At 35.4% G+C, this 26,367-nt stretch overlaps 1 protein-coding gene and 2 pseudogenes across 2 annotated transcripts; 1 reads left to right on the top strand and 2 right to left on the bottom strand.

The window, feature by feature from the left end:
- Positions 1–2,910: 2,910 nt before the first annotated feature.
- LOC120116347 lies at positions 2,911–5,508 on the top strand (annotated as a pseudogene).
- A 927-nt stretch (positions 5,509–6,435) lies between these two features.
- Positions 6,436–13,426, bottom strand: LOC120116307 (annotated as a pseudogene).
- Positions 13,427–14,210: 784 nt separating this feature from the next.
- On the bottom strand, positions 14,211–18,717 carry LOC120116345 (transcription factor TGA9-like). Of its 2 annotated transcripts, none has more exons than XM_039136857.1 (12): positions 18,340–18,717; positions 18,160–18,263; positions 17,840–17,925; positions 17,532–17,699; positions 16,726–16,764; positions 16,570–16,629; positions 16,417–16,494; positions 16,258–16,306; positions 15,669–15,940; positions 15,361–15,582; positions 14,548–14,690; positions 14,211–14,477 (listed from the first exon to the last, which is right to left on the bottom strand). In XM_039136857.1, exons 1-12 carry the CDS (start codon positions 18,402–18,404, stop codon positions 14,390–14,392), a joined length of 1,374 nt encoding a protein of 457 aa, XP_038992788.1. In that variant the 5' UTR covers positions 18,405–18,717; the 3' UTR covers positions 14,211–14,389. The 2 variants fall into 2 exon arrangements, with proteins under 2 accessions (XP_038992788.1, XP_038992789.1); XM_039136858.1 differs by having other exon boundaries at positions 18,176–18,263; positions 18,340–18,394.
- Between the last annotated feature and the right edge of the window lie 7,650 nt (positions 18,718–26,367).

The following is a 26,367-nucleotide window of genomic DNA, read 5'->3' as shown; positions in this document are numbered from 1 at the left end:
TAGTGCATCCTCCCCTGGTTAAAACCAATAGATGACCTAACCTACTCGATTTTGTTATCTATTGGAGTTAAAATCAAATTCTGAGACTTATTCTTTGACAAACACTTCATTAAAGCTGTAAATGAGACAAGACAAATTGTAAACTACTTGAGTTTGACTCAGTTAACGGTCGATTTAAATAGACTCAACTCGAGTTCTAAATGAGCCGAAACGAATTACTTAATATCCATATAAAAAAAACTCGCATACAACTCGAGGAAATAATATATTAAAAATTTAAATTTATTAAATTTTATGAATAGTAGTAACATTTAGGGTATGTTTGTTTGGTTGCAATTGGTTTTCCGAAAAATGAATTATTGGAATTTGAATTACTAGAAAATGAATTACTGAAATTTGAATTATGGAAAATGAATTACATTTCTAGAAAACGTTTTCCGGAATATGTTTTCCGTAAAATGAATTACATTTTTCTGAAAAACATATGGAAAACGTTTTATGATGTTTGAAAGATGTTATTTAAACCTTTTTTTCACTAGTTGAAGAGTTTTTTAAAAAATTATTTATTACAAATATTAAATACAATAAATAATATTATTAATCATAAAAAATTATTATTAAAAATAATTTATTTATTATTAAATAGTATTTTTATAATTTTATTAATAAAAATATTAATTTTTGTATATTTTAGTGAAATAAAAATATTATAAATATTATAAATTATTTATTAAAGTAATAGTGTTATATTATATTTTAAAAATATTAATTAGTATATTTTAAATATCTTTATTAAAATATTATTTAAATATATAAATAATATTATTCATTATTAAATATATAAAAAAAAATTTATTATATATTATTAAAATAAAAATATAATATCTTATATTATTATAATATAATTGATTATTTTATATAATATTAAAAATATAATATTATATTATTATAAATATTAATAAATTAATAAATAATATTTTGATGAAAATGATATTAAAATATTTTATTAATATTAAATTCATAAAATAAAATTATTTTGAGTATTTATTCTTTGAAGTGAAAAGTTCAGAAAATGACTTACGGAAAATGAATCCGTAAGTCATTTTCCAGAAAACAAAAATGAAATTTTGTTACTAGGAAAATGAATTACGTTCAGGAAAACCAATTACGTGAAACAAACACTTGAAAACATTTTTCGGAAAACGAATTACGTGAAACAAACACGGGAATTCGGAGAAAACCAATTCCGTAATTCCAATTACGACAAACAAACAAACCCTTTATATGTTTTCTTAAAATACAATATAAGATTTTCATGCACTTAAGGTTGAGGTTCGTGCTCGAACCGAACTCGAGTTTGAGCTTCAATTGAGATAAGTCTGAGAATGTTTCGAGCTCGAGTCGAGCTTCAATTTCAAGTTGAGCATGACAATTTTAAATAACAATCTTCCGAGTCGAGTTCAACAGTACTAAAACTCAAGCCGACTCGTTTATGGCCCTACTCTCCACTATTTATGTTGCAAGGGGAGAGAAAACTGTTTACGACGGGGGAAGAGCCACGAAGAAGGTTCGACTGCGTGAAGAGTACCATCGGGTGAGTCTAACATGATGGTCGACCCAGGGGCGAAGCTAGTTTTAGGTTTTTATGATATTTTCTACCAAATGTTGCTGCCTCCTACAACCCACAATAGCAATTCTCAGTTCATAATATGCCTCATCACATCCCATATAATCTCTTAAAATATATTATAATATGTATTTTATGAAGATCAACCAAAATGTTAGTGTTAAGAATCAAGAGGGAGACCAATTTCCACTATTAGATCACTAATATTTAGAATAAAAGGTGTTTGAAAAATGCAGCAAAGGCCAAAGATTTACGTGCGTTGATACAGAGCAAACAAAATGTCTGATCGATTTAATAAGAGAAGTAGGAACTCTGATGTCATATAATGTATCTTCAATGAAACAAATGGCCGTAAGCATTTTCTAAATCCACCTTCAGAAAAAAGTAGGAACTCTGATATCATACAGTGAATTTCTCAACATTCTTCACAATATTCACACCATTTTTCTGTACTCGATTAAGGAAATCAACAAACTAGGGGTGGTCTTGTCATGCTGCTAAAAATTGGAAAGGTTTATCCCGTAATTTGAAGCTTACCGCAGATGTGGATAATAAAACATGCCTATGATCTGACCCACAAATTTGGGGTACATCACCTCACACTCGGTAAACCTATTCAACCAATCACCATTGCAAAGACAATAGTCCAAACCTTGAGAAAAAGACCTGTTCCAAGTAAAAGCTGGAGCAGAAAACTCCAAATCATGTAACCACAAACTAAACAGAAACCACCTCTCATGCATGGATGCATGATACGACACCTTTTTATCATTCCTGCTCCACTGTATGTTCTCTTTAACCACCTTCATCTCTTTAGCCAAACAAAGATAAAAATAAAGAAAAAAAAGAGTAGACGACGCCTTGAGAGAGAAAAACCTAATCCCTTTATTATTTTATTTAATTTTAGAATTTACAAGGTTATAAATAAAAAATTTAAAGACCAAACTTAATTTCAAAATAAATAGAGACTTAAGGAGTCTTTAAATAAAATAAAAAAATATGAACCAAGATTCGAATTTTTTTTTTAAACTTTGAGAGACTTCAAAAGTAATTTGACCCCAAAAATTAGAGAAATAAGACATAGCTTTCTGAATTTCAAAATCACGAGGGATCTAAAAGATTATTTGACCAAAACAATTGTGGGGTGGGGGTAGCATGGTCCCTGCTTGGAAACTGAAGTAGTAGCAAAAGTATTGATTTTTGTTGCATGCAGGGCACGTTTCTTGCAATGGCATAAATATCGTTTGGCACCATCAAAAACAGTGACACCTTTGGATTTTTTTCAGGAACCCCGGATTTTTGTTTTCTTAGAGTTATTTCAAGTCTTAATGGCAAGTGACCATATGAAGAAGAAGGTCTCAGCTGCATCTGCCAGAGCTCATACCAGACTTAACACACCCAAATCCACTTCATTTCCAGGTTGGGGTCTTTAATTTCCTTTTGTTTCTTCACCTGTTTCTTTTTAATTCATCCATCTTTTGAGATCATCTTGAATTAATGTCGATAAATCTTATTTGGAAGTTGTTATATGAAATATTGGGATATGTATGATTGTGGTTTGTCTTAATTTCTGCAGATCCTGAAGTAATTAGTAATTAGGAAGACAGAGAAACTAGGAAGCAGAAAACATTGCCAGAACCATATTCTGCTTACCTTGTTCCCCATTCATACTCTTTCCATTTTCTGAATATCGTCGTGTAAATCTTGTCTTTGTAAAATACTAAAATTTACAACTTGATTTGGATGAATATAACAAGGTGCAAATCTTCCTCTTTCTTGAATTCTTTGTGATATGATGATGGGGATGTATGGTTTTTTCTCCCTTTGCAGCAATGATTGCACCTATAGCCGTAGCTTTGACAGTAGGTATTCTGGGATGGGCTTACCAGGCATTAAAGCCACCCCTTCCAAAGATTTGTGGCTCAGCAGAGGGTCCTCCTGTCACTTCTTCCAGAATTAAGCTTGATGATGGGAGACATTTAGCTTACAGGGAAGCTGGACTTCCCAGGGAAGAAGCTAAATACAAATAGTCGTCATTCATGGCTTGACAGCTCCAAAGATCTGAATTTGCCCACACCTCAAGTATGAACTTTTGATTATTCACAATTTTTATACGTTATCATATCTAGTTCTGAACTTGTCCATGGAGTTTTCACTTTGCTACAAATTCTGAAAATATATGTTTGTGCGAGGGTGACTGCTAGTTTGGAATACTGAGATGAAGCAATGCGTTTATAAGAACTTCCATCCTTTCTCTATAAAATGCTAGTACTACTAGGAACAAATCTTTCAATCAAGACACAAGGTGACAACCAAATGAAAACAGTTTATTTATCAGTCTCCAGGACAGAGTAAACTCCGTAAAGAAGCATTGTCGCATTAATAGACCCCTAGTGCTTGGCATAAAAATCATACCTGCAGTTCATCAATGGACCAAGTGCTAAAACAATATTACTTGAGATCAGTTGCTAATTTAATGGAAGGGAATAAGTGAGACTTGTTCCTTTTCATCAATGGAATATCCCTGCTTCGGTGGACCATAATTGGTCAATTACTCGTTATATTGTTTCAAAGACTGCTTGATTTTAGCTTTCATCTTCCACAAAGCTGAAGTTTTTTATTTTGAAAAGAAGATACCCTGAATATAGCAATATGTTTGGTTTCAGGAACTTATAGAGGAACTGAGGATCTATTTCCTCTTCTTTGACAGAGCGGGTTATGGAGACAGTGATCCAAATCCATCACGCTCGGTGAAGAGTGAAGCATATGATGTTCAAGAACTAGCTGACAAGTTGCAGATTGGCTCTAAGTTCTATGTGATTGGGATCTCAATGGGAGCATACCCTGTTTACAGTTGCTTAAAATACATACCTGAAAGGTATGCTCCTCAATTTGTTCACAGATTATAAGCTTCTATGTTTTTCTTCCATTTAACTTTGTAGAATTCTTGTTTTCTAATTCTACAAAATGAAAGAAGTTACTTTGGCAATTGCTCCTCTTATTTACAGGTTGGCAGGAGCTTCGCTTGTGGTTCCATTTGTCAACTATTGGTGGCTTCATCTTCCTGCAAATTTATCGAATGAGGCATTCAGTAGGTTGCTTGCACAAGACCAATGGTCTTTTCGAGTTGCACATTATACCCTTGGTGTTTTACTGGTGGATGTCCAGAAATGGTTCCCTTCATTAAGCATAGTGGCGGAAACTTGGCGATTTTCAGCCCAAGTGATTTAGAGATCTTGAAGAAGTGGTCCGAAGCTCCAAGTGTTGATCAGGTTGTTAAGTTCTTATAAATTGATTTATCGAAACATATGACTATTGTGATTCGTAATGTCACCGACCATACATTGCAGACCCTTCTTCAAAGTGTTCTTTTATAGTATTTTCTTACCTTAGATTTTCCATATGCTACTTAGACATTTTATTCCACTATTGAATGCATAAGTCATTTAACTTGATTATTGTCACAGCAAGTATCTCCAACTTATGTTGATTAGTTAAGTGTCTAACTTCAGGAGAAGATTCGGCAGCAAGGTGTTTATGAATCTCTGCACCGTGACATAATGGTCAGTTATGGAAATGGGAATTTGATCCGACGGATCTAGTAAATCCTTTTCCTAACAACGAGGGCTCGGTCCATATTGGCAGGTTATGAAGACAAAATCATTCCATTTCAGGTAATCGTTATATCTCCGAAAAACTTCCTTGGATTCATTATCACGAGGTTCCTGATGTCGGGCACCTTCTGATTTTCGAGAGCAAAAACTGTGAAGTGGTTTTACGGGAACTTCTGCAGATGTGAGATCCAGTATTTGTACTGTATTTAGTGATTTGTTCAATGTTTTGCATGTGTGTTTTATGGAACCAAGCTGAGATCGTTCATTATGAAATGCATGATGCTCTTGCAGAAATTTAGTGAAAGAAACATATATATATATATATATATATATATAATATATACATGTGTGTATATAAAATATTTATGAAATGCATGATGCTTTTGGTCAAATGTTTATGCTTCAAAATCATGTTCATTTTATCATTTCCAAACGAGGCAACCCATTTCTTTATGTTATTCATACTCTTCATTTCTCTTAAAATATTTGTATTTAAAACCTACGTTCGTCATTGGACATACCCTTATTTGAGAGAAGAAATTTCGATATGGGATTGCCTTGTATCACAAGTATATGTTGAAATTTTGGTATTTGGAGTATTAAGAAGTAGGATGAATGTTAAGCTCTTTGGGGGTGATGGCACATTCCATGATTACATCAATCAAGACATATTTATTTTTAAGACAGTGATTCTTTCACGACACAATTATAGTTTAATATATTTTTGTTTAATTTATATTTGTCAGTCGGTACTAATGTTTTATTATGTATAAATCTATTTTCCAACAAAAGCAAGCATTGTATTCCCTTCATAATGGTGTTTAGGAAGAATATTGAGGTGTGGAACTAAAAGAGTATCCTAATTTTATCATATCTCAGTTAACAGGTTAATGTCTAACTTAGATAGTTGTTAAAATAACGAGCTTGTAATATATAAATAGTTAAGTGACTATTTAGTAACGTTTAATAGTCGAGAGACTCAATAAAGTAACACCCTATAGTTGATGATCTTTTTGTAACTTTTAATAGTTAGAGACTACACTTTTAATACGTTATAGACTCAACACCACACTTATAGGGATGAAACATATAATAATTATCACTTGCCTGGGATTTGGTAAATCAAAGGCAATTTATTCCCATTTTTACAAGGAAAGCTAGGACTTGGTGACATACGAACAAGATGAGAGTTACTCCCCCATATATTAGTACTACAACAACATGATTTCCCATAAGCAGTTTTGTTTTTTCATTAACTGGGGATTGGCAAGGACGGAAATCCATTCTCAAGACTCACCTCCCAAACTTTGTAGATGCTAAAAATGGTGCCGCCACACTCGTTCACATCGAACCCTTCCGAAGCATGAATTATCCCAGCAACACGGCTCGCACTCATCGCCCTTATCGTCAACCAGTCCTGCAGGTTTCAAAAACGGCACCATAACGGTTTTCATCTTCAACAGAAATCATTTTTATTTACTAACCTCACAAGAGTTCATGTTCTTCAAAAGATGCAGGAGCCACCATGGTGGTGTAGTGTGGTAATAGCAGTCTTTCGGACTTTCTTCGGTGGGAGATCGAAAAGGGATGAATATTGTTCCTTTCGGTGCCTTGGACTGTTCTTTATCGGTCAATCCATCTCCACCAACCATACCTGCAAAATATACAGTTTTACTTGACAAAAAAACAGTAGAAAAATGGGTGTGATCTATAATTAAAATACCTTGATATCATATCTTTTGGAAAGAATCAAATTACTCTCAAGCTGTTATTGGACTTTAACAGTTCCTTGTCATCATCTTGCACTGTCACAACCTGCTCAACATATAAATTTTCAAGTGTAAAACATAGACTGACGGATATTTTATGTATTTTTATTGATAATATATTTTCTTATTTTAAATATTTATATTTATAAATTCGCCATCAGCGTACGTCCCTTCCTCGAAGAGATTTCGAAGTTACCTTGATACCCTTTTGACATAAAGCTTGGACCAAGACATGACATCCTTTGAAATTCTGCCTCTGAGGAGAACTGTTCCTTGGGAATGGTGTTTAGAACAATTGCTGCAGCTAAACTTCTTCCATCTACAACCTTGATTTTAAGCGAGGGTGTTTTTCATATGAATCTCCACATTTCTGCTAAACTCTTCACACTGAATATTTTAAAAGGAAAAGGTTAAATTTATAAACTTTTTTGAAAAAAAATAAAATAAACGATTTGAACATACCTGATTCAGAAGGCCTAAAACTCAGCACCTTAGCTCCTTTCTTATCTGCTTCTTGAATGGCATCTCCAATCAATTAACTGATAGTTTCTCTTTGCCATTTTGAAGAATACTGTAGGCAGAAACGTATACCATACTAGTATAAATATGTAATTAACCTAACCAACTGCAGGAGAAAATATATTATGTTCAAGGATTTAAATTGTGGTTATTTTTTCGATTGCGTGGTTAGATGAGTTAGATGAACGACGTCCGGTGACTCCTCGGCTCCTTTCAGTGCAGTTTCGTACACGGTATCTGTCGATACGTCCACCGTGCCGTAGGCATAATCATAGAATGGACAGAAAAGACTGTAGTTTGTCCGAAATTTAGTGTGGTGTAGAGAGTGAAACCTATCATACCAAAAGACGTGGCTTGTAAGTTGCATTAACATGATTACTTGTATAACAAGAAAGAAAGAGGTGTAAAGCATAGACTTACGAAGGAGTGTAAACGATGTATTTGAGAGGAGGGAAGATGGTGAAGATCCATTTGGGGATGAACTCAAAGTTGCAATGCCCCATGTTGTTCAAGAAATCGATGACGGTAACGTAAGTAAACAATCCAACGATGACACCAACGTCGGTATCAAAAGGAGCACATAATATGTTGGAAATAAAACACTCACACAAACAACTTTTATTGAAACTCAAACAAATATTACAAGAGTACTCTCACTCAAAAACAAGAACTACAACTCACTCTTATAAGACTTTGCTTCTTCACTCACTTAGAAGCTCTTAATTTTTATTGATGCTTAAAACTAAAATGGGAAGGGGTATTTATACTCAAGAACAATCCTACACCACACAAATAAACTAATTTAAACCATTACAAATTCAACAAATATCTAACTCTCACCTAACTAAATTGATGTAAGCAATGACATCATTAATTAAATGATGTAAGCAATGACATCTTTAATTAAATGATGTAAGTAATGACATCAATTTAGTTTGGGTTTGGGTTTAGGCTCCCATAATGGATCAAGTTTATGATCCAACACCCTCCCTTAAACTTGATCTCGTGACCCTAGTAGGTTCCTTAATCTTAAGAAGTCTTCGCTGGTCAGTGGCTTGGTAAAAATATCAGCAACTTGATCTTGTGACTTCACATATTCAACTTCCACATCTTTTCTTGCAACACACTCCCTTATATAGTGGTAGCGAATATCAATGTGCTTGCTTCGATCATGGAATACTGGATTCTTTGCTAAGGCAATGGCTGACTTGTCGACACAAACCTTGGTAGGCTCTCTTGTATCAACCAATCTCCTTCAATAGATTTCTAAGCCAAATTGCATGACAAACACATGAGGTAGCAGCAACTATTCCGCTTCACAGTGGATAATTGTGACAATCGGTTGTTTCTTTGACATCCATGTGAATGCAATATATCTCCCATGAAAAATACGAATCCAGTAGTGCTCCTCGATTATCTATGTCTCCACCCCAATCACTGTCGCTATATCCAACAGCTTGTAATCATTAGAAATGAATAGAACAAGCCAAAGTCAATTGTACCTTTCAGATAGCGAAGAATTCTCTTTGCGGCTTTAAAATGGGTGGTTGTTGGGGATTCCATGTAGCGACTAACCAATCCCAACTGCGTGAAGAATCGGGTCTCGTGCAAGTAGATAGCGTAGACTTCCTACCAAACTTTTGAGAATGTTGGATCTACACTTTCTTCTTCAGTATCTCCTTTGCATAGCTTTCCTGTGAAATGAAAATTCCATCATTTGTTGCTTAACTTCAATGCCAAGGTAGTACGCCATGAGCCCCATGTCTGTCATCTCGAATTCTTCATCATCACATCCTTGAATTCATTAAACATGCTTGGGTTGCTTCCAGTGAAGATCAAATCGTCCACGTAGAGGCACACGATCAAATATCCTTCATCTTTGATCTTGATATATAGAGCATGCTCGTAGGGACATTTGTTGAAGCCATTCTCTTGGAAGTACTTGTCGATTCGGCTATTCCATGCCCTTGGTGCTTGTTTTAGCCCGTAAAGAGCCTTCTTCAACTTCAACACCTTGTCTTCATGCCCTTTGACTTCATAGCCTGATGGTTGCTGAATGTAAAGTTCCTCTTCAAGAACTCCATTTAGGAAGGCGGACTTTACATCCATCTGTGTATCTTCCACTTGTTTTGAGCTGCCAAAGAAATGATTAGTCTGATAGTCTCCAATCGAGCAACAGGAGCAAATACCTCATCATAGTCAATTCCAGCCTTTGACTATAGCCTTTAGCAACTAGCCTCGCCTTGTGCCTTTCAATCTCTCCTTTGGGTGTTTTGCTTTGTTTTGTACCCATTTGACACCTATCGCCTTATGTCCCTTGGGAAGTGAGGTAAGTTCCCATGTGTCATTCTTCTCGATGGCCTTGATTTCTTCGTCCATCGCATCTCTCCATTTCTTTTCTTGTACGCTTCTTGAAAGCTCACTGGTTCACAATCGGCAAACAGATAAATAATGTAAGATTATCTTGTCGTTCAGTTACCTCATAGAGATCTCTAAGGCTTCTTGTGCGTTGCACAACTCTTTCACTTTGACTCCCATTGACGATGATGAAGGTGATGAATCTCCTTGAGTGGTTGAGGTTGGTGAAGTGGGTGGAGTTGCAAGCTCTTGTTGAGATCATCTAGTTGCTCCCTCATTGTCTGCTCATCTTCTTCAAACTGAGGAAAGAAATTGAAGTCATCTGTATGAGAGTTAAAATCCCATTCTCCTTCTTCGTTGAGACCACATCTCGACTAATCACAAACTTCTTATTGTCTGGATTGTACAACTTGTAGCCCTTCGAATTAGCATCATAGCCGATGAGATAAAACTCTCGCTTTATCATCAAGCTTCGTCTTCTCTCGTCTGGTACGTGAACATGGGCTATACTTCCAAAGGTTCTCAAGTGGAAAATGCCAGGCTTTCTTCCACTCCATGCCTCTTGCGGTGTTTCCCCATACACTTCTTGTTGGAGATCGATTTGACAAGTAGACTGCACACGATACTGCTTCCGCCCAAATTCTTTGGGTAGTTTCTTGCTTTTGAGCATGCTTCGTGCCATGTCGAGAATTGTTCTATTCTTTCTTTCTGCCACACCATTTTGCTGGGGGATCTAGGAACTGTCATTGGTCGACGAATTCCATTTGCTTCACAGAACTCTTGAAACTCCTTGGAAGTAAATTCTCCACCTCGATCGGATCTCATGGCTTTGATCTTTCTACCGTTCCTCTCTCCACTGCTGCTTTGAACTTCTTGAAGACTTCAAAAACTTCTGACTTCTGTTTCAAGAAATATACCCAGGTTTTTCTTGAAAAATCTCAATGAAGAGAAGAAATAGTTATTGTTACCGAGAGAGCTTGGCTTGATCGGTCCACACACATCGGTATGGATGAGCTCAAGTGGCTTCTTAGCTCTTGTCTCTGACTCCTTTGGAAAGCTTTTCCTGAATTGTTCCCGACTAGACACCCTTCACAGAGCTGGTCAGGATGGTTGATGTGAGGTAGTCCTTTCACCATCTCCTTCTTAGAGAATAGCTCTAGACCTCCAAAATTGAGATGCCCAAATCGAAGATGCCAAAGCCATGATGCATCTTTGTAGCAAGCTTTCAGGCACTTTGCAACATCATTTGTATGTTGATCAAGAACATTCTATTCTTTGACATCGGCACTTTAGCAATGAAGTTATTCTTCATCTTTTATAGAAAGATTATAATTATTCATATGAATATCATAACCTTTCTCTACCAATTGCCCTAAACTTAAAATGTTACTTTTCATATTGGGCACATAGTAGACATTTGAAATAAATTGATGTCTCCCATCTTTCAAACGGATAAGAATGTTACCTCTCCCTTTCACTGCTATTGTGGAATCATCTCCAAACGAAACATTTCCACTTACTGACTCGTCTAGCTCCACAAACATGTCTTTCCTTCCACACATGTGATTGCTTGCACCACTGTCAAGATACCAGGCATATATTAGTACTACAACAACATGATTTCCCATAAGCAGTTGTTTTTTCATTAACTGGGGATTGGCAAGGGCCGAAATCCATCTCAAGACTCGCCTCCCAAACTTTGTAGATGCTAAAAATGGTGCCGCCACCTCGTTCACATCGAACCCTTCCGAAGCATGAATTATCCCAGCAACACGGCTCGCACTCATCGCCCTTATCGTCAACCAGGTCCTGCAGGTTTCAAAACGGCACCATAACGGTTTTCATCTTCCACAAAAATCATTTTATTTACTACTAACCTCACGAGTTCATTCTTCAAAGATGCGGAGCCACCATGGCTGGTGTAGTGTGGTAATAGCAGTCTTTTCGGACTTTCTTCGGTGGGAAGATCGAAAAGGGAATGAATATTGTTCCTTTCGGTGCCTTGGACTGTTCTTTATCGGTCATCCATCTCCCACCAACCATACCTGCAAAAATATACAGTCTTACTTGACAAAAAAACAGTAGAAAAATGGGTTGTGATCTATAATTAAAATACCTTGATATCATATCTTTTGGAAAGAATCAAATTACTCTCAAGCTTGTTATTGGACTTTAACAGTTCCTTGTATTCATCATCTTGCACTGTCACAACCTGCTCAACATATAAATTTTCAAGTGTAAAACAGAGACTGACGGATAATTTATGTATTTTCTATTGATATATATTTTCCTATTTTAAATATTTATATTTTATAAATTCGCCATCAGCGTACGTCCCTTCCTCGAAGAGATTTCGAAGTTACCTTGATACCCTTTTGACATAAAGCTTGGACCAAGACATGAACATCCTTTGAAATTCTGCCTCTGAGGAGAACTTGTTTCCTTGGGAATGGTGTTTAGAACAATTGCTGCAGCTAAACTTCTTCCATCTACAACCTTGATTTTAAGCTGAGGGTTGTTTTTCATATGAATCTCCACATTTCTGCTAAACTCTTCACACTGAATATTTAAAAGGAAAAAGGTTAAATTTATAAACTTTTTTGAAAAAAAAAATAAACATAAACGATTTGAACATACCTGATTCAGAAGGCCTAAACTCAGCACCTTAGCTCCTTTCTTATCTGCTTCTTGAATGGCATCTCCAATCAATTAACTGATAGTTTCTCTTTGCCATTTTGAAGAATACTGTAGGCAGAAACGTATACCATACTAGTATAAATATGTAATTAACCAAACCAACTGCAGGAGAAAATATATTATGTTCAAGGATTTAAATTGCGGTTATTTTTTCGATTGCGTGGTTAGATGAGTTAGATGAACGACGTCCGGTGACTCCTCGGCTCCTTTCAGTGCAGTTTCGTACACGGTATCTGTCGATACGTCCACCGTGCCGTAGGCATAATCATAGAATGGACAGAAAAGACTGTAGTTTGTCCGAAATTTAGTGTGGTGTAGAGAGTGAAACCTATCATACCAAAAGACCGTAGCTTGTAAGTTGCATTAACATGATTTACTTGTATAACAAGAAAGAAAGAGGTGTAAAGCATAGACTTACGAAGGAGTGTAAACGATGTATTTGAGAGGAGGGAAGATGGTGAAGATCCATTTGGGATGAACTCAAAGTTGCAATGCCCCATGTTGTTCAAGAAATCGATGACGGTAACGTAAGTAAACAATCCAACGATGTTAGCTTTTCCGATATATACCGACACCAACTTCGGTATCAAAAGGAGCACATAATACGCATGAACTTCCACCATTGGATGTGTAAACGCTGCCCAAAACAAAAATAAATCCTTAATCTGCAGATAAAGTTTAGTTTTCATAAACAAAGTGAGTGGCTTACAGGTGTTCGGCTCGGTGACAATGGAGGAATGGTGATGGGAGTGATAGCGAGCATAGAGGTAATGGTGGTGCAAAGCTCTGTGAAGCCAGTAATAGAGGAACTCAGCCGGACCCCAGTAATAAAGGTAAAACATAATGGTCCCCCAAGTATAGGATCTACTTTATTAAGTCCTCCGACTGTTGAAATTTACACAATGATCCTCTAACTATAAGACATTATTTTGTTAAGTCTTCCAACTATTAAGAGTTGCAAAATGAACACTTGACTATTCATATGTTCTAAACTCGCTCATTTCCATTAAAAAATTGACGACCGAATGAGCTTGAGTTAACCTGCTAACTGGATATGATAAAATCACATTTTGATGATGTTTATTGGCATTATCATTGTTTTTAAGCACTGACTCGCTAACATAATATTTCAAGAACAGACTCAACGTTATAATGTAAACGAAAAGGTTATTTATAAAATATAATTCAAATCATATCTCAATCAACAGTTAGCGTTCAGCTCAGGCGATCACTAATTTTTTAATGAAAAAAACGAGTTTATAACATATGAATAGTCAAATAATTATTTTGTAACTTTTAATTATAAAAAATTCAACAAAACAACGTCCTATAATCATAGAATCATCTTTTAACATTTAATAGTCAAATAACTCAATAAAATGGTGTCATATAATAAGGAAACCATTAATGTACTTCCCTGTCGTCAAAAAATGTGTCAAAAAATTAAATCCATTATAGATCATCACGTACATTGTCTATTATTCTCTATTCTTTCACACATTTTTAAAAGATAATTTCACTACTATTCACTATTTCGATTGTTCAATTGTTCTAACAAGATAAACTTAAATAATAATATAAAAAGATTTAGGAAAAAAAAATGAAAACAGATTAAAGTCCCATCTCCTCTAAACTCAAAAGGCAGCTTTGATGAAATATATATAACATTTATACAGTCCAATTTGCATGGCTGCATATATAATTTTGAAATTAAATACAGAATTAACTTTGACATATAGCTGATCTCGGTGCTGGCTCACTGGCTATTAGTTGTTTTTTCTTTCCTTTTCTCTTTTGTTAAATCATCAAAAGTGTGAGTAATGGCTCCGTGATGGTTGCACCATTTGCGACTCTGTTGTTGTTTGCCATGACTGTTCCTCACCCATCAACCTCCTACATCGTATAAGTATATTTTCACATCCGGATTCGAATATCAAATTCATAAAATAATAAAAGACGTTACCCTCGAGGACGGGACGCCCAAAGAGAACTAAGTGCTCGTAACCGTCCGTAGTATTCTCCGATCATCAGAAAACACCGTGCGGCCTGTCTAACGGTTAGTATCCGGGGCAGTTGATGTAGGGTTTGTTGCCTTAAATTGTCAGCCTACGTTACAACATACAAGTTAACAAATAAATAGAAAGTATTAATAAATAATCAATTAATAAATCAAATATCAACAATTATAAAAAAAATTAAATATTTTTCATCAACGGTTGAAGGTAGCTGGGGTTATTCTTTCAAAAGATATCATCATCATACCACCTTTTGAAAGGAACATTTACAGATAAACATACCCCCATCAAAGTCATAGCATCCAATATTGCAATTGACTTTTACAGATAAAGCAAATTAAAATTCACCCAATAAAATGACGGTCCATGAATAAAATAGAAACCAACGAGGCCTGGCAATGGACGTGGCAAATGAATACAATTTACATATTATAAAGTTGAATATTTCCTCTGTTAACAATAATGGTCAAACACGAAATCCATCATAATTCAACTTGCACGCCATATATATATATATTTGTCCGATTGCAGGATTTATAAGCAACATGCTAGTAGGATGTCATAGGTTAAAGTTGAGACTGTTTACCTTTCAAAAAATTGCGGCGCAAAACAAGATAGATCATACATAGACACGAAATAGACTAGAAAGGAACGTTATGTGTAATTCGATATTAATTGTATCCCTAAACTTTTAATATACTTCATAAAGATTCATACTTTCTGACATAAAACCTTACGTTGGTCTCTAGATATGATGTTACCTGACGAACGAAGCCTTCAAGATTGGCCAGCTTGCTTAAGGCAGCAGCCATTTGTTGCATTCCATCGACGACCAGACCGCCGGCAACCGTGTCGATTAGAGACTGCTGGAGCTGTTCCAGGCCTTGAGTGAGTGCCTCTTCCGCCTGCTGTGACGAGTGCTGGAGGCTGTAAATCCCCATCAGTTGCTGTTCCGTTAGCGGGTCCAATTGTGATATTAACATCTGAGAAAACACATAGTTTAAAGCCAATCGGATGAGACATTGAAAGCTAAAAAAGAAGAAGATGGCATTTATGAAGGTTTGAAAACCTTGATGAGCTCAGATGGCCTAAAACCACCCATCCAAAGGAAGCATCGCTCCGCCGGAGTGGCCCACATTCCGGTTAAAAGGTGAAAAACATCGAATTTGGCAGCCATTCCTTTCAACCGGAAAATTTCATCGTAATGGGAAATGTAGGCATCGATGATTAATCGAAGGTCGGAATCGGAGAGGTTGGAATGTAAACCGGTTCTAAGGTCCGACATATGTCTCTCGTCATCTTCTAACCATCTTGCGTATTCCATGTCACATATAGCTACCCCTACACCAAATCCCAAATCAATCATTCAACAAATTGCACATGGGTTTCACCTTGAAAATTTCAAATTCTCGTGTAGTTCAGATATTTCCTACCGATTATCTAATTCCGTACTTCTGAATTTTATGATTTTATACCTCTAAATTTCTAATATAACTTCTTAACCTCACACCTCTAACCTAAAATTTTAGGTTCGTACCAACAACCCTTATAAATAAATCACGGGAAACTTTTGGTTTGTCAAAGTGTTCATTGCTTGAAATGAAAAAAAATATTTATTATGATATTGAAACATTAATTCGCTTTGCTTAGAAACTTACCAGAGCTCATATTTCCAACAGGGCCACCACTACTTCCCAACACAAGTCCCTATTACACAGACAAAAACCCAAAAATTTAAGCAAGCAAGATATATATATATAATTGAAATTAAACGATATTTGTTTTGATGAATAATGATGGGCAATAGATCAGAAAACCTGAGATCCTGCTCTCTGAAGTTCTTGTTCAAGTTGAGTTAGCTTTATTCTACTTGATTCTAGTTGTTGAACATAAGCCTGTTTAAACATACACAAGTAAGAAACTACATGCAAATGTTTTTTTCCCTTTTGCATATAATGTTTTGATGTTACCTTTTTTCTAAGACGGCTTTTCCTTGCAGCTTCTCTGTTTTGAGCTAAACGCCTCAGTGTCTAGAAAAAGCAACAATTTTAATCAGATTTTAACTCAAAAAATAAATTCCTTTATTTTTATTCAGAAGAAACCAAAAGGAAAAAGAAAAAGAAAACCTTGGCATCAAGCTGTTTCACAGTAGTTGAAGCCTTTTTCTGCAACGTCAGAAAGAAAGAATATGTATTTGCAGATGTTTAATGAGGTGAAATGATACCCATTTTCGTATTTGATTATAATAAAAAGAAGGGAAGTGGTTGGTGATTTAAAAGATTCTTATCAAGCGCAGACAAGACGTTGGTCAGGAAAATGAGAGCATTTGGCCGTTGTTTGGTAAGCTGGAAAATTTTACAAGACATAAATTTACAAAGTATAAACAATCGAGTCTAGAAAGCAAAACCAGAATTTGTTTCGTTCAAAAAAAAACTATATTAAAAATATAACTTTTGAACATAAAGAGCTCACAAAATTTATAGGAAGAGTTCCAGATTGCTAATGGTGATTTGAGACTTGTTCTTCTAATTGGTAATCAGGAACGTGATAAAGGTAACAAAAATCATCAAAAGCGGCCATTGTTTCTGTGAATTATAGGTATTTGGCTATCGACTGAAGTGAAGTCATACTTTGTGACAAAAAATGAAACTAATATATGTACACACACACACATATATATATATAGTGCAGATTCTCTTTGCTTTTCAAAGTGTGCAGCTTTCTCTCTTTTCATCTCAGATATTCACTAGAAAATCGTTCAGGGATCAGAAAAACTCTGTACCCTTTGATTTTCTGAAGGTGATAAGATCAAAACAGTAATAATGACAAAAACTGATACCAACTTGGGATGCAGAAAGAAGAAGATGGTAAATAAGAAAGAAATAAAATTTTGGGATTAAATTACTAATTTAAACACGATGACTTTAAGGACCTTGTCTTGGTGAGGTTTTGCAATGGCAGCTGATGACTGATTCAGCGTTGTTGAAGGATCACTTGCCATTTCTTGTTGTATTTGTTGATGAAGATGGTGTTGTTCAAAAGCTTGATGATATGAAGAAGATGAAGAATCTGTACTCTCCCCTCCTGATTTTGAACTCCCCTGGAATCGGAATGAACACAGAAACAACCCCATTTAAAACCTTCTTTTCTTATAGAACAGGTCCACTTTCAAAAACCCTTTTTTTTAAATCCAAATACATGGTCAAACAATGGTAAAAAAAATGGATTAGAGAACTATACTATAGGGGTTTGGTGAAATCTGATAGGCCAAGAAGGGAACATCTCCAAAGTAGCTCCTGCTGCAGTTCTGCCTGCTGTTAATAAAGCTGCAGAGAATCCCAAAAAGCAAAATCTCAGAGGATTTTTTCAAAGCTACAAGCAATATCTTCTCTTTTATACAGTTATGGAGTGAGTAAAGAACATGGTAGTAGGCATGTCAGGTGAAGATTTCTATCTTTGTAGGTTCACACCAATCAAGTGTTTCAGCAGAGTTGTTGGTTGAAAGCTTTAAGCAAACGTCAGAAGAAAAAAAATAAGTGAAAAAAGATAAGGAGCTTTACTTGCTTTAGCTGCTGCTTCTTCTTCTTCAACTCTTGATTTCATTCCTTGCATAACAATGGCTTCTTCTAGCTCTCGGAAATCAAAGGCAGGCCCTTCTTGGTTGCTGGAACACAAAACAGATTAAAAAAAGGATCAATCCTTGAAAGAAGAAGACGAGGTTTGAATTGAAAATTACATACATGAAACTTGTGGAAACATTCATTCCATTTCCATGAAGTGCGTAAGGAAGGTGATGGTTCGCCATGCAAGACTTGTTGTTGCTTAGGGTAGTTTAAGACCATTCTCCAAACCAGACACGGCTAAAACAAAAACATGTGTTGCAGAAAGAAAAAAGATGAAGGGTGGGGGATCTAAATAGAAACAAAAGAAAGGGGTGCAGTCTTTTTTGTCAGATAAATCTTCTGTCTTTGCAAAAACATTTTTGATCGTTTCATGGCTGTCTCTTTCCTCTACTTTCTGTCTCTACTTCAACGTGAAGAAACCAATCTGATTGATTACAACACACTTGTTCTACAGTGTAAATATCAGACTTTTAAACTCTTTTCTCATACTACACAAAATCTATAAATATTTTTAGGATATATACATATTTATTAATAACATTAAATTTAAGGTCATCGTTAGAATAAACTATTAACCTAAGAAATTTAGATATTAAGAGAATACGTTCTCACAATGAATATGATATACATCTGCAACTGCCAATACCCCTCTCTCTGAGCCAGGTGGCGATTTCAGTTTTATATATAAATGTCTAAGTAAACTCTATTCAAAAAATCATATTTTTATTTTGAATTATTTTAGTTGAGTTGTTCGATCAACTCGAATTATCAAATTGATTTTTTAGTTTAATTCAAATTGGAATTTAAAATTTACGAGTCACTCGAAAGAACTAAAATTTTAACAATTTTGCGATTTAATATCTGATATCCTAATTCTTTCAAATTTTTCATTTTAAGTCCATTTTATCAAATTTGAACCACTTACACCTAAACCATTTTAGAATATCTACTTATTTTCAATTTCTCCTTTTAATAAATTTTTTTTATTTTTCAATTTAGTTCCTTAACTTTACATAATTTCCTAATTATTTCCATTCCTTCTTCATTTCGAGTCTAATTTTTATTGAATTTGAATCACATACTCCTAAACTATTTTAGAATACCCATATATCTTTAATTAATGTTTTTATAACAAATTTTCTATTTTTTCAATTTAATCCCACAACATTGCATGTTTTCTTCATTTATTTTTCAACTCATTGTCGCAACCGTCTTTCGGTTAGGCCCGGGATTGGGCTTCGACTTAAAAAATGTGGATTGGAGTCGCCACCGATCATTTATTTAAGAATAAATAGGTTGATCGGATACCTTATTTCTTACCTGATCTGCGTCTTTCCAAAGATGTGTCGGGTTCGGGAGTCGATTACAATCAAGGAAGGATTAGCACCCTTGAACTGCACTTTCGGTACTACGTAATTTCCAGTTGTCTTTGATTAAGAAAATTATAAGTTTAAATTAAAAGATAAAATAATGATCCAAAATTACTTACATTTGACGGATTTACAAATATACCCTTTAAAAATCAAAATATGGGTTAGAAGAGATGAATAAATGATAAATAAAGTAAAACAAATAAAATAAGGAGATTAAAAAGAAATAAAGTAAATATAAATGAATAGAATATTAAATAAAAAATACAATAACACTAATATATACATAGCAAACAACTAAATAAAAATAAAATGATAATGCAAATAAATAAATAAAACAAGTAAAAGAATATAAAAACATAAAATATAGGATAAAGATAAAAAGAAAATAGATAAATAAATGAGTAAAATATATAAAAAAGTAAAAGCATATATATATATAAGTAAAATAATAATAAAAAAGAAAATCAAAAGTAATATACGTATTTATACATGTAAAATAGGAAATATATATATATATATATATATATATATATATAAAACCTAAAAAACATATATACATATAATAAAATTAATAGAAAGTAACATGCATATATAACAAGAATAATAAAGTAGGAAAAAATGATTTAGGGGGTGAATTAAATATTTAGAAAAAATGAACACGCCTCGGGGGTAGATCTAGGTTCGAAACTTCGAAACCCCACCCCTTTTTGGTTATATGCGCAACCCACGTTTTGGGTTATTCGAACCAAATCTCAAGAAAAATAACGTGCACATGCGAGAAATGAACAACCAATGTAAAAAAGATGCTACCTTTTATTTCCTTTTCGAATCGTTTACAATAGCTTTGCCTTTGTATTTTCTGTGCTTTCCTCTGTGTTTTGTGTGTAAATCGTGTGTTATAATAGTGAGTTACAATGACTATTTATAATGCTTGTGAATCCTATCTTTAAGAGTTTAAATCATATTAGAACTCTATCCTATTTTTAGGAGTTTGAATCCTAAAATTATATCCTATTTTTAGGAGTTTGAATCCTAGTATGACGAAAAGGTGTGTTGACAGCTGCTCCTCTTTGCCCATAGTCGTGTAACGGGGATAGAGCAAAGATTAAAAGACACACTTTTCGTTCAGTGGAGTTGAAAATTGACTCTGATATTTCAATAACTCCATGTCGAATTGAGTTACGGATGACTCCTCCATCGTGAAGTCGAGTTCATCTTGAAATGATATGAAATTGAAGCCGTAGTTCATAATTTGAATCAACACGTGGCTTCCCGTTGCCCTCCGATCTTCTTCTCAGTTTAAAGACCTTGGATCGAATCGAACTCAGAAATCTTCATTGACTGATAGTTTTTTCTTGACTTAAGCTATGTTGCTTGAAAATGGTTGCTTGTCACTAAGGTACGGCTAACCCAGTCCTCTTTTCGACTTGAAAACCTCGACTGCAACCGGAAAGTAGTGCGATTGATGTGTCATCGAGCTGAATGGAATCGAACTCGACAATTTTGATGGCAGATAACCCTTCTAGCCTTGAGTTATACTGTAAATGATGTGCCTTGGAGCTGAGCGTAGTCGAACTCGAAGTCTTTGTTGACAGATAATCCTTCTTTGAGTTGGATATCCTTCGTCGTGAAGTTGAAATCCAATCTAAAGATGGATGATGCTTGTGTGCACGATTCCCTTCGTCATGAAGTTGAAACCGCGGGTGGCCCCTTCATCGTGAAGTTGAGCCTGGAATTGGATATCCTTCATCGTGAAGTTGAAATCCAAGTAAGTAGGATTGTTCCGAGTCCAATATCCTTCGTCGTGAAGTTGAAATTGGCTATGGAATCGAGAAATTGTTTGTTGACAACCAACCGTCCCTTCGTTGTGAAGTTGAACTTGTGTTGTTTCAAGTACAATATCCTTCGCTGTGAAGTTGAAATTGGCTCCGAAATTGGGAAATTGTTTGTTGACAACCAGCGGTCCCTTCGTTTTGAAGTTGAACTTGCATCGTCTCGAGTCCAATATCCTTCGCTGTGAAGTTGAAATTGGCTCTGAAATTGGGAAGTTGTTTGTTGACAACCATCGGTCCCTTCGTCGTGAAGTTGAACTTGCGTTGTCTGGAGTCCAATATCATTCGTTGTGAAGTTGAAATTGGCTCTGAAATTGAGAAGTTGTTTATTAACAACCAGCTGTCCCTTCGTCGTGAAGTTGAACTTGCGTTGTCTGGAGTCCAATATCCTTCGCTGTGAAGTTGAAATTGGCTCCGAAATTGGGAAATTGTTTGTTGACAACCAGCGGTCCCTTCGTCGTGAAGTTGAACTTGCGTTGTCTGGAGTCCAATATCTTTCGTTGTGAAGTTGAATTTGGCTCTGAAATTGAGAAGTTGTGTGTTGACAACCAGCGGTCCCTTCGTCGTGAAGTTGAACTTGCGTTGTCTGGAGTCCAATATCCTTCGCTGTGAAGTTGAAATTGGCTCCGAAATTGGGAAATTATTTGTTGACAACCAGCGGTCCCTTCGTCGTGAAGTTGAACTTGCATTGTCTGGAGTCCAATATCTTTCGCTGTGAAGTTGAAATTGGCTCTGAAATTGGGAAGTTGTTTGTTGACAACCAGCGGTCCCTTCGTCGTGAAGTTGAACTTGCGTTGTCTCGAGTCCAATATCCTTCGCTGTAAAGTTGAAATTGACTCTGAAATTGAGAAGTTGTTTGTTGACAGTCAGCCGCCCCTTCGCTGTGATGTTGAGCTTGTGTTTTCTTGAGTCCAATATCCTTCGCTGTGAAGTTGAAATTGGCTCTGAAATTGGGAAATTGTTTATTGACAACCAGCGGTCCCTTCGTCGTGAAGTTGAACTTGTGTTGTCTGGAGAGAAACTGTCTCAAGGGAGACAAAATTTGTTTCAAGGAAGACTGTCTCAAGGGAGACGAAATTTGTTTCAAAGAAAAACTATCTCAAGCGAGATAAAATCTTGTTTTAAATGAGACTATCTCAAGCGAGACAAAATTTATATTGGAAATGTCGAATCTGAAGATGAATGTCGATCTTTCAATCTGTCGAGTTGGTTGAAGTGTAGCTTCTTGCTGCTGAGTTAAATAACCAACATCAATCTTTAAAGGTGCTTTTGAATCGGGTATCTTTCGTCTTGAAGTCGAAACTTGACTCTAAAAGCTGTAAAAAATTATGTATGTGGAAAATGATAAATATGATGCTCTAAAATGTATGCATAAGATGCATGTAACATGAATTGGTTATATTTTATCTCCTGAAAAAGGTCTGATAATTTGCATTAGGATGTTGAATCCCCAAATGATGCCCCAATCTCCAAATGTTGAATCTCCAAAGATGCCCCAAATATTCCTCATTTCTTGCTTCAGCATTGATTCTGAGCATGAGTTTTGTGTCTAAGAGTCACATGTCATTTACCAAAATCCACTCTAGAGAGACTATCTTGTTTGAAAAAAAATGTTTTTCTTTCTCTTTTATTTTCAAAGTTCTGAAAATATCAATAAAGAGTTTCGAAAAATGTTTAATCCAAAGTTTTGAAAATATTGTCACTTTCATGGTTTTACAATTGAGATGAATCATAAAACTATAGTTCATCGGATATCAAAGAATTAATTACAATGTTAATACTTCAATAAATTATAACTATTTGACAAGTGTCAAGATCAAAGCTATCTTTGGGAAATAGTTAAGTAAGGCAAGGATAAAAAAGTCTCAGGTTATTGTGTTTGGTCAAAGGTTTGGCATTTGATGCTCAAATGTTTGGTATTTGATGTTCAAAGGTTTGTCATTTGATGCTCAAAGGTTTGATGGGGTAGTTTGCATGCTCCTCTACTGGAAGTGTTCTCCGACTGCCAGCTTTCATGGTCACACTCGGATTGTGCGATGTCGTATCAAGGAATTTGTGTGATCGCCTCAGTTACACAATTTTTATATTCGAGCCGCCTTTTCAGGTTTTCAACTCGAACCCTCCTTTGGTTTCAAGACGTTATTCAAGATTTACGTCTTGAACCCCCCTTTGTTATTTTTCTCTACCATGCATTAATTACATTGTTTTTTGCAAATAAAGATTAATCCTGATGGGTGGGATGAAATCTGAAGATAGTCCCTTCTGTTTAGAAATCCATGTATGATTAGAAGGGACTTTTAAGGCACGTAATATAGGTCAGGGTTCATGGTTATGAAAAAAATGATAAATAGGCTCAAACAAGTGTTTCAGGGTATTGAACCAATGATCAATTCATTTTGATGCCTTCAATCTTGCTCAAAATGTTTCTCTCTCTTGATGCTCTATGATCTTCGAGTGAAGTGATTCAGTGATTCGAGAATGATTGTGCTTGATCAATCTCATAGTTTGAAGCTTGATGTGCCATTTTTCTTTAGGGAATCTTTGCATGTGCTTTTTGTCCCTTTTTCTTTTTGATTTTGTTCTTTCTTTTTGATTTTGTTTCTCTTTTTTCTTTGTTTTTGATTGGATCTTCGCACTTGCCATTTGGTCCACCTTTTGGTATCTGCTTTGGATTGATGTCTTCACTCATGTGAGCAAATTTCTTCCACATTGCCCCCCAGTGTGAAGGGTGATCCTTGGTTAGGGTTGAATCAGAAGAAAAATACTATAGGCTCAAAAGGGGACACAAGGGATATATATTTTCTCCTGTTGTGAAGGGATAAAGAAAGAAAGCCGTTCATCATTTTCATACATGTAAGTATTCACAGAAGAGGTATCCCCAGGGGGATAGATTTTCAGATTAACTTCATTCACATGAAAATAGTGTAGTTAATGCGTGATAGAATTATTTTGAATGAATTCTTCTTTTTTTTGCTCCCAACATGTGTCAATGTTCAGGCTCCCGGCGAGATGCCCCAAATTGTGTCTTATAAGAATGCTCATGTTCAAATGAACAACTCAATGCCTTGGGTTTTAATAGTAAAAAGGTTAATTTTGAGCCTAAAAAGACAGTGGTGTGATTTTATTGACTCAAAGAAAGGTGTGGGTGTATCAAAAAGATAAAGGTAATGTTCAAAAATTTCAAAGGGAGGTATATCAAAATTTGGTCTTTTGGTAATGACCATGAGTTATTTTGGGTAAAGAATCGAGGTATTTCATTTTGGGGTTTAAAACAGGACAAGAAAGGCTTAATCTTGTCACATGTCAAAAATCTATAATTCTTGAAGAATTAAAAGAATCCTTAATTCATTTAATATTCGAAGAACTAAAGATTATAATTTGTTCAATTGCTCTACCTTAGAAAGTAGCATAAATTCAAAAGATTAAGAAAACATGAAAGATCAAAGACGTGTTCAAACAAAACAATTCTCTAAGTGCAAATGGTATATGCCATGCCCCCTTCTTCGGCAAGCGCCTTACAGTTTTCAGAGGAATGTTTGGGGCTTCTTATGTGGTAACAGCTAACAACTTCAACATCGTAGCCCTTAAGATATGGGGATTCTTTTCTTAGATCATCCTAGCCGGCTTAGTCATACAACCAACTGATCGGGCTCCCATTGTATTGTTTTCAGTTTTTTTTTTGATGTTACAATCTTGCTTCTTTGTGGTGTTATCGAATCCTCCATGAAGAACTTTCATGTTTATGAAAATGCTTAAAATGATGTAGATGCAAAATGCAAAAATGCATGAGATGTTCGAGGCATTGATCCAAGAAATGTGCCTGTTATTATGAATAATCCTTATTGGGGACAAAATTTTTTTATCTTTTAAGAGACAAAAATATCCTAACAGTTTCTGACATGTTGACTAGTCTTCTGCTTTCGTCTTTCACCGGTTGAATAACCCGTCGAACCGCTCCGGCCTCTCTGGATGAACCGTGAAAATGTTGAGTTATTTTTTGTACTGGTCCAAGAAGTCTCGAATGATCGCATCTCGAGCATTTACTTTTGTTGAGTCTGTTCCTAATGAATTCGTCATTGGAGCCCTTAACTGATAGGAACTATGTGAAGTTCATTAGTCTGTTTCTTGAATTCGCCAGCAATGGTCTCCAATTTCAGCTATCATTTTGCCATTTTCGTGTTTAAAGGGACTTCCAAGATACATAACCTTCATCTTGTCCCTGCAACCTCTGCCAGTCAGTTCTTCAAAGATAAGCTTTCATTGTGCTTGATGTAGACTCGGTTCATTCTGAGTCCTTTATAATGCAACAGAGTGATACACTCTTCAATTGTGGGCACCACGTCTTCTGGATTGAATGTGACACATAGTCACCTTGTAGACTATCCTTTGTATTTTCATCTCTTGTATTACAACCCCTTTGTCCATTAATGCAAATTATTCATGTTTAACAAACACGTTTTTGGTGGATCAACACCTCTTTTAAATGATGAAAGTGATGAAAATAAAATAAAATAAAATAAAGATGAAAAGAGTTAGTGAGGTGAAAAATAATCAAAAACGATCATAAAAATGAAAATCCTACCCCACATGATATCTACCCCACATGATTATTATTCCTACCCGGACATGATCTCTATCTCGCATGCTAATTTCAAACAAATCCTAACCGCATATTTGTCTAGTTCGTATGCTTTGAACAAAAGGTAAAGCATGAAATAATTTCGGCATCCTAGGGTTTGAAATGAGGTTTTGGGGTAGGCTCTAATTCTTCAAAGTCTCTCGGGTTAGGTTCTAAAAAAACGGTACCCGAGTTCTCCTTGCTGGTGCCCCCTTGGGCCTGCCAGACCCTTAGTCCTAAACTCATCACAGGCTTGTGTGGACTAAGTTAAACTCGAGATGACACATTCCCTTATGTCTATGCGGAGAATAAATTCACATGA

This window comes from Hibiscus syriacus, unplaced genomic scaffold (genome assembly GCF_006381635.1).
Source record: "Hibiscus syriacus cultivar Baekdansim isolate YM2019G1 unplaced genomic scaffold, ASM638163v2 tig00110293_pilon, whole genome shotgun sequence".
In the NCBI taxonomy this organism is placed as follows: Eukaryota; Viridiplantae; Streptophyta; class Magnoliopsida; order Malvales; family Malvaceae; genus Hibiscus; species Hibiscus syriacus.
The sequence above is the reverse complement of the archived record's forward strand: the minus strand, read 5'-3'. Positions and strand labels throughout refer to the sequence as shown.

What these genes read in the sequence shown, in the direction of transcription:
- LOC120116345 (XM_039136857.1), bottom strand. Translation starts at nt 18,404, where the DNA reads ATGGCGAACCATCACCTTCCTTACGCACTTCATGGAAATGGAATGAAT. An exon ending in AAAGCCGTCTTAGAAAAAAG is followed by an intron (nt 16,495 to 16,569) that starts GTAACATCAAAA and finishes ATGTTTAAACAG; the next exon opens with GCTTATGTTCAACAACTAGA. An exon ending in TGGGCGTCCCGTCCTCGAGG is followed by an intron (nt 14,478 to 14,547) that starts GTAACGTCTTTT and finishes TATACGATGTAG; the next exon opens with GAGGTTGATGGGTGAGGAAC.